The 16414-nt window shown below is 48.9% G+C and overlaps 6 protein-coding genes across 6 annotated transcripts; 4 read left to right on the top strand and 2 right to left on the bottom strand.

The window, feature by feature from the left end:
• The first annotated feature begins 20 nt into the window (after positions 1-20).
• Positions 21-2204, top strand: L228DRAFT_262045 (hypothetical protein). Its single transcript, XM_018334382.1, has 7 exons — positions 21-163; positions 254-346; positions 414-532; positions 605-827; positions 901-1001; positions 1054-1213; positions 1269-2204. The coding sequence occupies exons 1-7, from the start codon at positions 112-114 to the stop codon at positions 1886-1888; spliced, it is 1368 nt and encodes a 455-aa protein (XP_018187492.1). The 5' UTR covers positions 21-111; the 3' UTR covers positions 1889-2204.
• Positions 2205-2762: 558 nt separating this feature from the next.
• On the bottom strand, positions 2763-4434 carry L228DRAFT_269381 (DnaJ domain-containing protein; the record flags this gene model as incomplete). The annotated part of the gene is made up of 2 exons (XM_018335268.1): positions 2763-3380; positions 3454-4434. 2 exons carry the CDS (start codon positions 4432-4434, stop codon positions 2763-2765), a joined length of 1599 nt encoding a protein of 532 aa, XP_018187493.1.
• Positions 4435-5077: 643 nt separating this feature from the next.
• L228DRAFT_269382 (hypothetical protein) lies at positions 5078-6101 on the top strand (the record flags this gene model as incomplete). The annotated part of the gene is made up of 3 exons (XM_018335269.1): positions 5078-5335; positions 5400-5530; positions 5621-6101. 3 exons carry the CDS (start codon positions 5078-5080, stop codon positions 6099-6101), a joined length of 870 nt encoding a protein of 289 aa, XP_018187494.1.
• A 2807-nt stretch (positions 6102-8908) lies between these two features.
• L228DRAFT_163846 (hypothetical protein) lies at positions 8909-11429 on the top strand. The gene is made up of 3 exons (XM_018329409.1): positions 8909-9471; positions 9542-9879; positions 9941-11429. The coding sequence occupies exons 1-3, from the start codon at positions 9064-9066 to the stop codon at positions 11271-11273; spliced, it is 2079 nt and encodes a 692-aa protein (XP_018187495.1). The 5' UTR covers positions 8909-9063; the 3' UTR covers positions 11274-11429.
• A 720-nt stretch (positions 11430-12149) lies between these two features.
• On the bottom strand, positions 12150-15056 carry L228DRAFT_231540 (threonyl-tRNA synthetase). Its single transcript, XM_018330570.1, has 5 exons — positions 14386-15056; positions 14066-14333; positions 13432-14007; positions 12624-13335; positions 12150-12481 (listed from the first exon to the last, which is right to left on the bottom strand). Exons 1-5 carry the CDS (start codon positions 14910-14912, stop codon positions 12327-12329), a joined length of 2238 nt encoding a protein of 745 aa, XP_018187496.1. The 5' UTR covers positions 14913-15056; the 3' UTR covers positions 12150-12326.
• A 153-nt stretch (positions 15057-15209) lies between these two features.
• Positions 15210-16334, top strand: L228DRAFT_248720 (Gar1-domain-containing protein). The gene is made up of 6 exons (XM_018332910.1): positions 15210-15322; positions 15377-15424; positions 15479-15579; positions 15637-15782; positions 15841-15869; positions 15924-16334. Exons 1-6 carry the CDS (start codon positions 15265-15267, stop codon positions 16136-16138), a joined length of 597 nt encoding a protein of 198 aa, XP_018187497.1. The 5' UTR covers positions 15210-15264; the 3' UTR covers positions 16139-16334.
• Positions 16335-16414: the final 80 nt, after the last annotated feature.

A 16414-nucleotide genomic window follows, 5' to 3' on the forward strand; every position in this document is an offset into this window, starting at 1 on the left:
TCTCACGGCGACACGAGCGTCTGGCAGGTCACAGATCTATTGATTTCTTCCTCGCTCCCAAGCATGACTCGATGATAACGATCTAATGTATTCTGCATTTGCATTTCCACCATGGAGTTTGAGGTGTCCTATTCACTAGACAATGAACAGCAATTCTGGGATGGTAAGTAGACAAGCCCCCATGCTTAGCTAGGTATTATGCTTTTACATAACGGTGCGAGTCGATGTTGACAGCTCGGTTTTCCTCTTGCAGAACTTGATGAAATCGTTTCAGCACATTGTCAATCGCATGCGCTTATCGATAATGCTCTCCGGTCATACCTGAGCTTCACAACAAACTACAAAGGTGTGGTTAGATGGACAAGTTCTCCGAAACGCTGTTCTGGCAGGATTGAAGCTCACAGTGGTCACAGATGAATACTTACAATCAGAATACGACATTGCGCGCTGCTCCTACAAGCTCCTTAGATCAAACCTCTTCCAGACGCACAAAGAATATGTCAGGAGGCAGATTGTCTACGGGCTTCTCCAGGTACGACATATTCAAGCTTCACGAAATAAGACCCATCTTTCCAAGGCTGACATGTTCTTTGACGGCGAACAGGAAGACGATGCCAATATGCTCCACGTAATAACCTCATTCCTTTTGTTCGACGGCCAGCAAGATGAGAAGACATTTGAGATGATGAGTCAAGAGGGCGCCTTTCCTCGACTGCTTGAGCTCGCCAAAAATGCCAACCTTAATGAGGATACTGGGCTTCATAGAATGCTCTTGGAGCTTCTCTATGAAATGTCACGAATACAGCGTCTAAGACCAGACGAATTAAGTGCGTTCTCCCAACCCGGAATAATAAAATCCATGATTTGCAATGTTCGAATACCTGACCGGCGATGCTATAGTGCTTGTTGATGATCACTTTATTTCATACCTATTTCAAATCATTGAGGAGTTAGCGAATGATGTTAATGACCCGTATCATGGTCCAGTGATTAAAGTACTGGTATGACCGAAAATGATGCAATCTCAACTCTCCAAAGCTTACATTTCAATAGCTGGTCCTAAACGAACAATACATGCTTTCAGCGCATGATCCACAGGCCTCGGATATCCACGGGGTCTTACTGACCAACCGAGTCATTAAGGTGTTGTCACTCCGTGGTGGGTGCTTCAAGACGTTTGGAGAGAACCTAATTCTCCTTTTGAATCGCGAAAGTATGTCACACTCCGTGTCTTTCGCGCTGTTCAATGGAATCTAATGCTTTGCTAGGCGAGACTTCTCTTCAATTGCTTATCCTCAAGCTCCTTTATCTCTTATTCACGACCCGCACAACCTATGAGTATTTTTACACCAACGATCTCTACGTACTTGTCGACGTGATCATTCGTAACATTCTGGATCTTCCCGAGGAATCCTCAGCACTACGTCATACCTATCTCCGCGTCTTGCATCCACTTCTGGCTCACACGCAGCTTCGGGATCCGCCGCACTACAAACGCCAGGAAATTCTCAGGCTCCTTTCAATCCTGACGACCCGGCGGAGCGCCCACTTTGCCCCAATTGACGACACCACTGCGCGTCTTGTAGGGCGAGTCGCCAGTGTTTCATGGCTGGCCAATGAAACGCGTGATTCGGGCGAAGTAGCAAGGAGGCTTCTCCGCATTCACGAAGGTCCGGCGGGAGAAAGCTCTTTGTCAGTCGCCGAAGTCGCATCTCAACAGGAGAAGCCGGGTGTGCTTACGCCCAGCCGGGACCCCACGGCGAAAGGCCGAGCCGCTTCAAAAGAAGAAGAAATAATCATCGCATCAGAGCATGGTATTGTTCACAGTACCGAAGCTGTATCAGCGGGGAAGAGCCCCTTTGAAGTAGAAGGCGAAATATCCGCATAGGATTAGATTTAATGCCCCTGTCGGCCGTTTAAAGGTGTGTTGGCCAATGCCAGCATTATATTTGTTACTTGATACCGTTCGAATACCCCGCCATTTGTTTGTATTTCTTTTTCTTCGCGTCTTTTGCGTTGGCGGTCTTACATTACCTTTCGCAAGCTCACCTGAGACTGTCTCTCTGGAGATCAACGAAGAATCTTTGACTGCGCTGAAACTTTTTCCCCGGCAGTTGGGCCTACCGAGTAAATGACATTGTCCCCTTGCATGCCATATGTTCAGGCTGTTCTAGCTCGGATTGGTTATACGAAACTACGTACATAGATAAATGAAATTTTCATATCATGCTACTAGCAAGTCGTAGAGTAGTAATCTCCATCTAAAACAGTGTCCTGGCTCATTCATGTGCTTGTTAAGAGTCAAGATTGGGTGATTTCTTAGGCCAATCTAACCTGTGCACCTGGCGAGAATGATATATTGTTCTTGAGCATTGAACAGTGACGATGCATAAAAAGACTTGCCAAAGTAATATTGGATATTATCTAGCAGTAAAAAGAGATGAATCGGAGCCTCTTCCAGGTAAAGAAAGGGCAGGTCGACCAGGGATAACCGAAAATTGAAAGGTTCTATGTATACAGTGTAAATGCTGGGTAGTGCTAATGCTGCATGATGTGCAAAATATCATTTCCCACTCAGCCCATTTTGGGTTACTGAAATTGCTCCTCAAACTCCTCCTGACCCTGGAAGAGTCAAACATCAAAATCAATCAAGGATATGGACTGACGACCAACATGAGTAAAAGCCACAGGATTGAAAGGGGGAAAGTGGGACCAAAAACGGAACAAAACGCGCAAGGAAATAGAGACCGGCTTCTCTTGGTTCAAAATCCAGGAAATTTGAATCCACCGCCGGGGCCCTGTTGGAACTTGAACTGCCCGCCACCGGGGAATCCACCGGGGAAGCCTCCTGGTCCACCGCGGAAGAAGAATTGCTGACCACCTTGACCCTGGCCGAAAGGCGAGCCTTGGAAGGGACCGCCAGGACCTTCCTGACTATTAGGGTCGTCGCCATTGTCGAAACGTGCGCGAAGCTCCGGATCGATCAAGACTTCGTATGCCTCATTGATGGTAGCCATTTTCTTCTCAGCATCCTCTTTACTAATCCCATTCTGGTGAGCCTTGTCAGGGTGAAACTGCTTGGTGAGCTGGCGGTAGGCGCGCTTGATGGTGCGGTCGTCAGCGTCGCGCGACACGCCGAGAGTCTTGTAGTAGTCCTTTTGCTTGGAGCGTCTCAAGAGGACCTGGGCCTTTTGAAGCAAGTTATTGATCTGGGATGCTGATGGGTGGTGTTCTTTGGCGTGATTGAGTGTGTTGATAGCGGCTTCGAATTCGTCGGCATCGAGCTGTTTGGTGGCTTTTGATAGCAAGCCGGCTAGGGAGTTGGGGTTGTAACTGAGCACTTCCGTGCAGTATGGAGAGCCTTTCTTCGCATTGCCCATCTATGATTGATAATAGTGTTAGCAAAACCAAGGCATAGGAGCATATTAAGGGGACCGTTTGTGGAGAGCGCACCTCAGTATAAGCCTCACAAGTCATTTCTAGCGCTCTACTCAAGAGTTCACTTGAGGCCTTGGGGTGAATTGTCCCCTCGTCGACGAGTGCCTTGACTGTGTCCCGTATTTCCTGAATAAGCCCTCTGTCATCGCCACTTGGGACAAGTAACTTCGCAGCAGCAGCAAATTGACGCTTCTCCATGAGTTGTGTCAGCTTGCCCAATGTTTTGCTCAGTGTCTTCTCCTGGCGAAACAATCGGCTACAGGGTTTCGAGTCCGGGTCTGAGTGCAGACATTTGCGGATTTGGGCCATGCCCCTCTCAGTGTCGCCTAAGGAGTAGAACATCATTGCAGACATCTGTAGATGGGGGGTGATCGAGCCCGGGGCAATCTGGAGCACATGTCCGAGGTCGCTGATGCCTTCGTATACTTCGCCTTTTTCGAATCGGCATCTGGCTCTGAGCTGGCGGAGGCTTAAGGACGTGCCTGCCACCATAATGGCTACACCGGCGTTTGAGACACATTGCTCCCAGTCGCCTCTGTTGGCTGCGTCTGTTGCAAGGATTGATGCACCTTGCGCTTCCTCAAGTTCCCCAATCTCCGGGCCCTTTTGTCTTCCAGCAGCCTCGTAGTCCCGGCGTGCAGCATCCCAATCCGCAGATTTAGCCTTTAGTTTAGCTCGCTGCATCAAGGCTCCTTCGAAATCTGGCTTGATTGCCAGAACCGCGTCAAAATCATAGCTTGCTTGTGCCTGCTTTCCAAGAGATAGATATGTCGCTCCTCGTTTGAAGATTGTCAGGTAATTTTTTGGATCCCGAGATATTGCGGCATCAAAGTATGTGAGCGCATCGTTGAAGTTTCCTCCAGCGAGTTGAGCATTTGCAGAGGAAATTAGTGATTCCGTGGGCGTGTCTGAAGGTATGTCAGAAGGTGAAAGGGTGAACACGGGATGAGCAGAGAGCAGCGCAGCGGTCAAGAGAATGGGAAGCCGCAAAATCATCTTGCTGCTTTGGAAGAACGCAAGGAGCGCTACAGAGGCTCTTCGCCGAGAACGAGAAGAGAAGATATGGTTATTGAGGGAATCGAAGCAGCCGTCTGTAAGTTGAAGCAAGTTGGATTCCCAATGACCGAGGGAATCAATTAGGTATGGCGGCGGGCACAGTATCTAATCGGACATGTGGCCTATCCAATCCATTGGTCGACACGACTACTCCGTAGTTAACTTACCTCTCGCGTCGGGAAGGAGAACAACAAACTGTTCCTCGTCAGTCCTTGGTTCTTCTTTCATTCTTTTCTGGTATCAAATAAATAATTGCGTTTCTTGCAGCCTTTGTCTGTATATTTTTCGATTATTCTGTGAGCGATTTCTTCTCTTTCATTCTTTTCCTAGGGGTTTTTATTTTTTTTTTTTTTTTGGTCGAAAGAAATTTGGCAAAGCTATATAGCGCACTGCTTTTGATTGCTTGTTTACATAAATTTTTGATTTATCCCCGAGCCAGCATCTCGTACGGCGAATCCGTTGCTGAAGACGAAATTTCTATATACAATTACCATCAAGGGCAAAGGTGGCGTGACAGGTGTCAACAAAGGCAGATTTGACAAGGATTGTCATTTTAGACGCCCATCAGCAAGAGCGGATAGCCATGACGTCCCAATTTTCGCCGGGTGCAATCTTCTCGCCGTCCCAAGCGCGTCAGCAATTGGCTCAGGCACGGGACTGGAGCTATATTGACGACTGGCTTGCCAAAATGTATGGTGCTCAGTCAATACCGACATTCGAGCGAAACACAGATACACTTAAAGCGCTTCTGGCGCTGGCTGCTGTTAATGAGTCGGCTGAGGAGGAGAAGGAGCTGGTTCGCAGATTGGAATGCACAGTGCTTGGAGAAGTCGATGAAACTGTATGTTCAAAGATACTTGGACGAGGAAGTTCAGGCGCCCAATACTGACAAATTGCTTTCCAAGGCTGAACCAGGTCAAGATATAGAGCTCCTTCTATCCCTGCATGAGAATTTAAGTAGGGATGGTTCCGACAGTCTCGATGCAATGGCTTCCGCTGGGCTGAAATTAGGCTCATTGGATCCAACTCCTGAAAGGTAGATGCAACTCAAGACTTTCACTCTGCTCTCTTGCATTGTCAACTTGAATATATTATTACTTGTGTTGCTGACACGGAGATTGAAAAGTCTTGCCGGAGATATATTCGAATTAAACCGGTTGGAATTTGACATGGAACAGCATGCTCTGCGGATGCATTCAATACATACGCGTCTTGAACTGGAACTATCACGCCTCGAGAGAGAAATTGCCAAGTTTCAAAATGATTCAGTACTGGCGTCCTCATCGCTGCCACAACGCACCGCTGAATGGACACGCGCAACGAAACAATTCGTAGCCAAATCACTTGATTATAAGAACAGAATCAACAGCCTTTCAAGAAGGGAACCACCCCGACCCGGCATTGCGCAAATCCAAGCTCTTGAAAGGGATTCCCTTGCCATGCAGACAGAGGTGCAAGGATTGGAACTACGGGTAGCTAATTTTCATGGACTGCCCCCTCAACAGGGATTGGCCAAGAAAGAGGCGGAACGAGCGCGGAGAGAGCTGCAGGATCTCACGAGGAGAAGAGACCGTCTTTTCGAAGGATTAATTGAAGAAGATTCATAAGGGTATCTTTCTCTAGGAAAAGAAATGAATCCCGCTGAAATGAACCTCTCCTTTTCGTGAGCAAGTCCTCCATCTCTCAGGTTTCTCCTTCCTACCCAGACGGCTTTGCCCAGATCAACAAGAGTCCACACCCGCGTGGTTGATATAGAGCGGCAGAGGCGCATTATGCGCTCAGCTTCTCAGCAAAGACTTCAAGTCATGGTAGCAAAACAATTTACGGCAAAGCAAGTCTACGCGGAATGATTCAATAATGTACATACCAACGTTTAACTTACTCCGGTACAAGACTGGGAAGGCGAAGAGGATTCTTGTCAAAGATGTTGATGATTACTTTACCAATTGGCCCAATAGGGGTAGGGAACGACGCCTCATACTGTGGCTTGGCTTGCTAAACGAGCGAAGGGACATGTCGAGAGCGAAGCATTGCGTTGCATAACGTGCGGCAAGTACGGCGTTTGAGTACAATGCTAGTAATGGCATTATTCATAGGATGGGGGCCGAGAGGAAATCAAGTATGTTAGTCCAATGTCAGAACAAAACATAAAATCTAGGCATTATCTCAAAAATATTGTCATTATCATTATTAATTTTGTTTGGCACGCTGGCTCGGACCGGAGGGTTTTCGGGGCCATGTGTCAAAGATATTCTTCCGCCCTGCATGATGCCTTTACTCTATTTCATGACTTGTCCCTTGGCTCTTGGCGATAATTCGCGCCGAAGCGCGAATCATAGCACAGAATAGTTCAAGCACTATGCAAGAGTAGGGGGACTAGGACGCTCTCTAGTACATCATTTAGGTAAGATAGGATCGTGCCCTTTAACTATGCAAATCAAATCTCTGTCCATGTCCCTTCTCCTTGCGAGATCTTTCCTAGATGGGATTGGGTTGATCTTGTCCAGCTCCTCCTCGCTCCTACCTGATGTTACGGTACCCTTTCGTACCCCCAACGGCACCAGTGGGGGTTGCTGATCGCGGGTCGTGCTTTCCTCATTGGCGCAACACCATCTGCGCCAAAGGTCCCTTAATGACGTCAAAACTTTGCTACACTCGAAACATCGTTTGCATCGGTAGAACCAATCCATGTACGAGTACACTTTGTACAAAGCGTACTGTGATAGGAATGATATTGATTGATCTGCTCAGGGAACAATAACTCGACGATCTGCTTGTAGGATTTGACCAATTGACTCTGGTAATATATATCTGATGAAGCACCAGCATTCGTTCAGTCCACAGCTGAGAAAGCTCAGTTCTGTCAGGGCAAGAGAAAGCTTTCGTGCGATTGTAAAAATCTTAGCGCTGCTGGCGTCTCGATGATCATTCAAACAGGAGCTGGATACTAGGCTTTCCCTTTTTGAAGAGATTTTCCTGCCCCGGCGAATTTCTATTACGATGAAAAATTACAGAGTATTGAAGCGCTTAATGATATTTTACCTCCGTGCGCTGCAGATTAGCAGACCCCTAGGTAGATTGCTAGACGAGCTCAGCCTTGTCCATGATCATTCTCCATCATCTTTTTAGTCACAAAAGGGGCGAGAGTGAAGGGAAACACATTAATTGGAGGATCGGAACCCACCGAATCGACCCGCAGCAAAAAAAAAAAAAAGGACTGACAGTGGGTTTTGTCTTGTCGTGGCCGATGGTTGTGCTTTGAACCCAACACCTCGTACCCCCTCGCCCCCTCACACTCCCCGTCGATTCTTAATTGACCCTATCCGTTCCCGTGCTATCTGGGCGGCGATACCGAAGCTCCATCGCCCCATCGGAGAGCTGCCACATGCTTTTTGGCGAGAACGGTTCTCCTCCAGTCTAAGCCGATTGTATCATTATTCCCCGCAGACTTGAGTCCCTTTTTCTACCTCCCGTACCTACCTAAGGTATCTATCTACCTGCCTTTACCTTTGGCACGACTGCTGCTGGACTTATGACTTACCTGGTAGCTACCTAAGGTACGAGAGTATAGGTAGGAAGCCCTTCTTCGCACGCAACCCCCGACTCCCACCGACAAAGTAATTTAATACTCGTCTCGTCTACCCAGCAGGAAATTCAACAGACGTCATCGTCACACATCTGCACCCACAACCACCTCCTTTACTCAGACCGGGGGAGGTGTACACTTGAACGTGATCATATTTCAACCATCTCTATCCTCTCCACTCTCCTTCTGTCTGTCTCGCTTCCTTTCCTTCATTCTCAACACCCCCCCACCCCCGGGCATCCCACTGTATCAAACATTCCTCTCAAAACGATCGAAACACACGCCTTAGACTGAAAAGGGGGGTTGACCTTGGGATTTCTCCCTCGCGTCGCATTTCTACATTTGCCCGCCATGTCGGTCGCACAAGATGCCTCGCAGCAAAATTCCTACCTCGACCCTGCTGATGCCTATCGGGCTGATGCGGGAAATCTCATTGATCTTCCGGGGAATCCTAGACAGTCCTCACCGCTCGCCATGTCTGGACAGCAACATCTGAATTCCCGTTTTGACGAGCAGTTTGGTGGTAGCCAGGTTGGCTCCACCGTGCCCGACGGTGAAGCCCCGCAGATGCATCGTTCCCATTCTACCGCATCGGCTTCCGCCCCGGTGACCCCATCGCGCAGCGGTACTTTGAAGAAGAAAGGCTCGTTGAGCCGCAAGAGCAGCCTCCATCGCAGTGGAAGCCGGCGCAGCGCTCGTCCGGGTAGTGTCAGAAGTCTAGCATTGGCCGATAGGAATCAAGATGGAACGGTTGAGACGGCTGAATTTGACAGCGCTTTGTACACTCCAGTGCCCACCAGCGGCAGCCCGACAGATATTCTAGCAAACCGTTTCCAAGGTGAACACTGCACAATAACTCCGAGCTTGCCCATTGTCGCGCTGCTAACTGATGGCTTCTTGCAGCATGGCGAAAGATTCTCAAGGACCTGATCAACTATTTTCGTGAACTTCAAAGCTCCTATGAGAGCCGCGCCAAGTCGCTAATGAAGGTCTCAAATGTTATCAACAACACCAGTGCCCCCTCAGTCTTCTTGGTTGAGGGTGGTATCGGCGATGCTAGTCACATTTTACGGACCTATCACAAACAGGCACTGGCCGAGGGTCAGAAGGCCAAAGATATCGAAAATGATGTCATTATTCAGCTTTCAGGCTTGCGCAGCGATCTCGGCCAGAAGATCAAGGAGATCAAGAATCTCTCGGGGGATTTCAAAAATTCGGTTGACAAGGAAATGGATGGCACCCGAAAGGCCATCAGTAGCTTACAGGAAGCCTTGAGCTTGATCGACACTGACCCCCATGCCATCGCCGGTAAGGGCGATCCTTATCTGGCCCGTCTCGGTGTCGACAGACAGGTTGAGAAACAGATTGATGAGGAAAATTATCTGCACCAGGTGCGTCACTTTTCTTTGAGGGAGGCTTTTGTGTTCTCCCTTGGATTTTGAAACTAATCATTGCATCTAGGCCTTCCTCAACCTCGAGGGCTCTGGGCGTGAGCTCGAGTCCATCATCGTTGGGGAGATTCAAAAGGCATACAATGCGTATGCTGGGATCCTCAAACGTGAGGCCGACGAAGCGTACGATGTCGTTGAGCGATTGCGCAGTGGCCCGATTGCAATGGCCAAGGATTACGAATGGACATCATTTGTGGAGAACGATCCACACTTTGTGGACCCCAAGCTGTCTCTCAGAAAGCCAGAGAATATTATATATCCTGGACAGCATCACCCAGCGGCCGCAGAGGTTCGGGCTGGGATGCTTGAGCGCAAGAGCAAATATCTGAAGAGCTATACACCCGGCTGGTATGCCCGGCGTATCTTGAGCCCAACGTTGTGGAGCAGTTTACTGACACATCTTCTCTAGGTACGTGCTATCGCCGACGCATTTGCACGAATTCAAGTCGGCCGATCGGGTTAATTCTCAACCACCTGTCATGTCTTTATACCTCCCCGAGCAGAAGCTTGGCTCACACTCTCAGCCTGGCTCGTCATCTCACAAGTTTATGCTCAAGGGCCGTCAGACTGGCTCGATGCACCGTGGTCACTCGTGGGTTCTGCGAGCGGAAACGCATGAAACCATGCTCGCATGGTATGAAGACATCAAATCTCTTACCGAGAAGACGGGAGAGGAGAGAAATGCATTTGTCAGGAGTCACGCACGCAGCCTCAGTACCGGCAGTCAAAGGGCTCCTTCGGTCAGTAGTGAGGGCGCAATGGAAGAGGACGAGGCAGACGCAGTGCCTTATTCGGCAAATGCATCTCTTGTTAACCAAGCGGTCAAGCCCGACACCTCGCAGCGCCCGCAACCAGGTGGGCGCTTCCCAAGTGATCTTCAGGTCAATCGAGGCTTACAGGCTCCGCTCTCACCTTCTAGCGGGAGTTCCGACCCTGATCGTGACATCATAGCCGCCGCAGGCGCGCTCCCCGGTCAACAGTTCCACAGCGATCAAGACCGCGAACAATATGGTTTCACCGAAGACAGAGCCGAAAAGCCAGGCGCTGGCGTTGGCACAGACTATGGGGCCTACGGTCAGGAGCAGGGATCGCATGGATATCAACCATATCAAGCATATAATTCGGATCAGCCCGATCACACGGCAACTCAGCCTTATGGTGCGAACCAGTATCAGAATCACCCTGCCGTTTCGGGTCCAAACAGTCGCCAAGATCATGATCCCTCTTACGGAGGATGGGCAGGCCCAGCTGCTGCTGGCGTTGGAGGTGCGGCTGTTGGAGTTGCCGGCGCGGAAGCGTATCGACAACACCAGCGTGACCACGAACCCCCACAGGACGAGAATGGAGGCACTTTTGCAACTCACGAGAAATATCAACCGGGCGTTGCCGAAAACGCTCCAATTGTTGTTGGCGGCACCTCAAATTCACAGAGCTCTGAGGGAGGCGCAGGCGCAGGCGAAAGTTCGGCCACGGAGTCGGCTGCTAACACGCTGCCCACCAGCGTTGATAACAACTTCGAGGACGCTTCGAAAGGGAATCACTCGTCCTTTGGCACTTCTGTTGAAACTGGCCTGGGCCAGTCCCAACCGGATGTGTCTTCAGAGCCAGCCGCAGCTATCAGCTCACAGACCAGCAAATCGTTCACCGCTCCGGAAGTGATCTCTGGTAGTCATACCGTGCAGCCGGGTGAAGGTCATATGCACATCCCGGGCGAATTTCCCCCAACTCCAGCTGGTGCTTAGAGGTCTCGGTCTCGCTCTGTACTGTCTGATGATAAGCATCGAGATGATTGCCCGCTTTCCGCCTATTCATCTGTGATCATCTCGACGAAATTGTCCAATGGCTTTGGTATTGACTGCTCTTGCGTTCTTTGCTGTTGACTGCCACGCCGCATGGTCCCAGTGATGGATTTACCTGTGCCTTTTACGATTGTTCTTTTCTTCCTTTCTATCCCTTGATTTCGATCTGTTCGATTCCTCGTGCCATTCGCTCTCAGCTTTCCTTATCTTTCCTATCTTGAAATACCCGCCATACCCTCTTGCACATTTTATTCAATGAACACAACTTGTGCTTGCTTTCTTGTCCTTTCTTGTCCTTTTTGTGCTTATATTCATGCATCCTCCTGGCTTTCATACCTGTCGCGATACACCTTTCGAGGCAATATGCAATGCAACTCACTCGCTGTTGCCCCCTTTCTGCTTTTTCCCTTTCAGAACTAGCCAGTAATAGTCTTGAGAGCGATTGTTTGGTCTTTTATTATATTTATGCTTTGAAATCAGCAATATAAGCTCTCTTTTACATGACTCACTTCCAGTCTTTCTTATCGCATTCGCATGTAAAATTGACTTTGACTTATCCCCTTGAGTTGAATTTGATCTCAATCAAGTTGCTACTAGCCCACTGTTTTTCTCAAAGAGTCTACTCCAGGAATGCCACGACACAGGTTGTGTGCATTTAACGTGGAGTAGTGTCTTCAAGGTCCCTCTTGCGAGCTTCACCGTATTAGATTCACAAACAGGTAAATGAACGAAAACAAAAAAAAATCACAAATGGAAGCACAAGCTTCTGCTCTCTCTCCCCAAAGGAAAGGCAAGGGGGACATCATATCAGGAAATGATATTTTCGTATTTCATAAATCTCAGTAGCTTAATCCCCTATATTTCTCATATATCTTGTTTACGTTACTCCCCAACCTCTCATCAAAGAGAAAGAAAACCATCTTTTGAAAAACTTGCTATTTTGACGACATCGTAACAAGATTCTTTTCTTTTTTTAAACACCAACTCTGCGCCATTCTAAAGAGCATTCACCAGGCGTCTCTCCTTTCGGAGGGCCGTCAGTTTCGTCAGGGCGTCCTCAATGGAAATCATCTCGCCCTTTACTTGGGAAGATGGGTCGTCACGGTTACGAATGTTGACCGCACGCTGGTTCTTCTCTTGCTCACCGACAACTAGAGGCGTAAAGATGGACTGGTTAGCGAATTTCGGAAACAACTCAATCCAAAAGGGGGGGGGGGGAAAGAGAAAAAGGCACAAGTCACATATAATAGCAACAGAAAACGAATATACACCAAAATCAAAAGCTTCACATACCGAAAATGAAGTTGTACTGCTTGAGCTGACCGGTCAAAATCTTCTTCTTCATCGTGTTTCCACTGACGTCAATATCGACGTGCATCTTCTTGGAACGGAAGATTCTCTGCAGCTCCTCAACATAATCGTTGACAGCGGGCATGACAGGAATGATGAGAATCTGGCGCGGGCTGAGCCAGAAAGGCCACTTGCCGCCAAAGTGCTCAGTCAAGATGGCAAAGAAGCGCTCAAAGCTTCCAAAAATGGCGCGGTGAATCATGACCGGTCGGGCATAACCAGGGCTTGGGGCCTTGGAAGCAGGCTTGCTGTCAGCCTCAGCGTTAGCGAGGCCGTCAGTCTTGCCAGCGGCCTTCGCGTCCTTGATCTGCTGAGCTCCTTCGGCAGTCATGTACTCAAGACCAAAGTTTTGAGGCAACTGGAAGTCGAGCTGAATTGTGGCACACTGGAAATCACGTCTCAAGGCATCAGAGATGGTGATGTCAATCTTGGGGCCATAAAACGCGCCATCGCCAGGGTTTAGTTCCCATTTGGTGCCGTTGGTAGCAGAAAAGGAGTTGAGAGCGAGTGTAAGCTTCTCTTCGGCCACCCGCCATGTTTCAATGTCTCCAAGGAATTTCTCAGGACGCGTAGACAGCTTCAATTTGAACGTGAAACCAAACAAGCCGTAGATGTGTTTGAGGAAATCAAACAGCCCTTCAATCTCAGAAGTAACCTAAATAAAAGCACAATGATGGTTAGATCGATTGAACAAGATTGTAAATGAGCGTTGTGAGGTCGTGTTGCAAAGACTGGTATGTAAATGACTTACCTGATCGGTGGTACAAAAGATGTGGGTGTCATCCTGTTGGAATCGTCGAACTCGGGTCAAACCAGTCAAGGCGCCCGAGGCCTCGTTTCGGTGCAAGACTCCAAAGTCTGCAACCCGCCAGGGGAGCTCACGGTAGCTTCGCTCCCGGTGACGGAATAGCTCACAATGTCCAGGGCAGTTCATTGGTTTAAGCGCAAACTCCTCTTTCTCAACATCGAAGACGAACATATTCTCCTGGTAATGCTGCAGATGTCCCGAAGTCTTCCAAAGTTTGGTGTTGTACATGTTTGGAGTAATGACCTCCTGGTAGCCGCGCTTCCAGTATTCTTGGCGTAATAGCTTCTGCAGCGCGTTGTAGATAATGGTTCCATTTGGCTGGAAGAATGCAGATCCAGGCGATACATCGTCGAAGAATACAAGCTCCTGGTCAACGCCAATTTTCCGGTGGTCGCGCTTGGCGGCCTCCTCGACGAATTTCTTCCATTCGGTCATGCCTTTCTTGTCCGGAAAGGAAATACCATAGATACGCTGCAGGGAGTCATTTGCGGCGTCGCCGAGGAAATACGAAGAGGAATTCTTTAGGAAAAGGATTAGAAAACGAAGCGCTGAAAGTCAACTTGAATTGAAAACACACCTTAGTCACCTCGAAGGTTTTAATAGCACCAGTGTGAGGAACGTGAGGACCAAGACAAAGGTCAATGAGCGTACCGCAGCGGTAAACTGTGCTGCTTGTGCCATCTGGAATTTTTTCGGATATGAAGTGGACCTTGTACTTGTTATAGTTGAACATCTCCAAAAGCTGCTCCTTGGTCATCATCAGGCGCTCAAAGCGCTGTTTCTCTTTAATGACGCCGGCAGCGAGCTTTTGCAGAGAATCGTGATCAGATTTGACAACCGGTTGTCTAATGACTAGTTAGCATCGAGCCAATTCAAGCTTATAGAGTGAAACCATACCCAGAGGGATTTGCAAGATCATAGTAAAATCCGTCTTCAGTTGGCGGCCCATTGCACAAATGGCAGGCAAACTTGAGTTCGGCCGCCTCACCCAGAACGTGAGCACTTGAGTGCCAGAAAACCTTCTTACCCTCATCATCATCAAATTTGAGGTATCGAACTGTGCATGTCGCCTCAAGAGGCCGGCCAAAATCCCACAACTGCTCATCATTGACTTTGGCAATGAAAGATCCGTCGGAAATGTCTTTCGGGAGTTGTTTAAGAAGGGATGCCGGGGTAGTTTCCCATGAAGTTCCGTTCAAGATGGTCTGCTCCTTCTCATCGCCGTGTTTCACCGTAATCGTGATTGGTTCATGGGGCAGCTTGGAAACCTTCTCATCATACTCTGCCTTGATCCGGTCGAATATCGCGATTCTGTAATCAATGAAAGCCTTGTCAAGCGCCTGCGAAGCGTCGGCGTTGGTCTGCTCATCCTTTCCCCGCGTGGGAAGGGTTTTAGCAGAAGGATTTTCTGCGTTGGGCGCCATATTCTGCCGATTGGCTGTCCCTAATTACTAGGGGGTTCGGTCCCTGAATCAGTCTATTGAGGGTGCAAGCCTCGATGTTGCGGAGTAGAGCCCTTAAATGCTCTTCGATTGCACGACTTTTTTTTTTTGACTCACTTGGCGGGGTTTCTCGCTGCAGCAATGACTCCCCTCGCTCCTGCCATCTCTGACTCGGCATCAGTTTTCTCGTTAAGGATTAGCCCAAGGGGACTGGTCGCCCTAACCGCATAGGGAGCGCGGCTCTTCCACAAAATTGATCAGTGTATTCGCGAAGTTCATCTCGAGAATAATTCGAGATCATCGAAAATTTCAACCATCCAAGCACATTAACAACATGGCATCAAGAGGTGGTTTCCGTGGCCGTGGAGGCTTTTCAGGTGGCCGTGGAGGAGGTATATCCCAAAAAAATTCAAATTTGAATTTTCTGTTGCTCAATCCTATTGCAGGTCGCGGCGGCTTTCAGCAGTCTTTTGGACCCCCCGCATCCGTTCTAGGTATTTCAATTTCTCCTCCTCCAAGAAAGTATTTTAGCTCATGCCAGTCTGCAGAGATGGGTACCTTCATGCACGCATGTGAGGGCGAGATCGTTTGCGAGTCGATCAACCCAAAAATCCCTTACTTCAATGCGCCAATCTACCTCGAGAACAAGGTCCGTACTTTTTAACCTCGATTGGAGCCCATTCCTTATGCTGACTGGGAGAAATAGACCGCGATTGGCAAAGTCGACGAGATTCTTGGACCACTTAACCAGGTTTACTTCACTATCAAGCCTCAGGAAGGCATTGTCGCAACCTCCTTCAAGTCTGGAGATAAGTTCTATATTGGAGGTGATAAACTTCTGCCACTAGAGAAGTATGCATCCATCTCTTCCATCATTGCAAATTGTCTTGCTGACCCGCTTGCACTCTAGGTTCCTGCCCAAGCCTAAGCCCCCGCCAGGTACGTTTACATTACCGCTTCAGAATTGTTTGTGATCACTAACGGAAGACACAGGCGCTCCCAAGCCTAAGCGTGCCGGTGGTGCTGCACGAGGCGGCGCGAGGGGAGGCAGAGGTGGTGCTAGAGGCGGTGGAAGAGGAGCTCCTCGAGGACGTGGAGGTTTCGGAGGACCTTCTGGTCGCGGTGGTAGCCGTGGAGGGAGCCGCGGTGGCTTCGGTGGCTTCAGTGCCGGTCGTGGTGGCGGACGTGGTGGTAGAGGTCGTTTTTAAGAACTAGAGTTTTCTTACTTTCCAATGCTTCATGTTCTTGTCAGGGCGTTCAGGATTTGTTAGACTACCCTTGAGACTCAAAAAAGACATTTAGTGTCTCGGATCTACGTCGGGGTATTTAAATCAAAAAGTCCTTTATCCACTTTAGAAATACTTTGAGTTTAATTGTGCGAGAGAACATATAATTGCATGGCCCAATAATCTAAGCACAAAGAATAGAATATCTGTGGCTTCTTCGACGTGGGCGCGGCACTGCCACTAATGTGGCGCATAAGA

This window comes from Xylona heveae (assembly GCF_001619985.1).
Source record: "Xylona heveae TC161 unplaced genomic scaffold L228scaffold_7, whole genome shotgun sequence".
Taxonomy (NCBI): Eukaryota; Fungi; Ascomycota; class Xylonomycetes; order Xylonales; family Xylonaceae; genus Xylona; species Xylona heveae.

Coding starts and splice junctions, on each gene's coding strand:
- L228DRAFT_163846 (XM_018329409.1), top strand. CDS start 9,064: ATGAAGGTCTCAAATGTTATCAACAACACCAGTGCCCCCTCAGTCTTC. Junction 9,472..9,541: donor AGGAAAATTATCTGCACCAG/GTGCGTCACTTT, acceptor CATTGCATCTAG/GCCTTCCTCAACCTCGAGGG. Junction 9,880..9,940: donor AAGAGCTATACACCCGGCTG/GTATGCCCGGCG, acceptor CATCTTCTCTAG/GTACGTGCTATCGCCGACGC.
- L228DRAFT_248720 (XM_018332910.1), top strand. CDS start 15,265: ATGGCATCAAGAGGTGGTTTCCGTGGCCGTGGAGGCTTTTCAGGTGGC. Junction 15,580..15,636: donor CAATCTACCTCGAGAACAAG/GTCCGTACTTTT, acceptor TGGGAGAAATAG/ACCGCGATTGGCAAAGTCGA. Junction 15,783..15,840: donor AAACTTCTGCCACTAGAGAA/GTATGCATCCAT, acceptor CTTGCACTCTAG/GTTCCTGCCCAAGCCTAAGC.
- L228DRAFT_262045 (XM_018334382.1), top strand. CDS start 112: ATGGAGTTTGAGGTGTCCTATTCACTAGACAATGAACAGCAATTCTGG. Junction 164..253: donor TGAACAGCAATTCTGGGATG/GTAAGTAGACAA, acceptor TTCCTCTTGCAG/AACTTGATGAAATCGTTTCA. Junction 347..413: donor CTTCACAACAAACTACAAAG/GTGTGGTTAGAT, acceptor CAGTGGTCACAG/ATGAATACTTACAATCAGAA.
- L228DRAFT_231540 (XM_018330570.1), bottom strand. CDS start 14,912: ATGGCGCCCAACGCAGAAAATCCTTCTGCTAAAACCCTTCCCACGCGG. Junction 14,334..14,385: donor GATCTTGCAAATCCCTCTGG/GTATGGTTTCAC, acceptor ACTAGTCATTAG/ACAACCGGTTGTCAAATCTG. Junction 13,336..13,431: donor TCTTTTGTACCACCGATCAG/GTAAGTCATTTA, acceptor GCTTTTATTTAG/GTTACTTCTGAGATTGAAGG.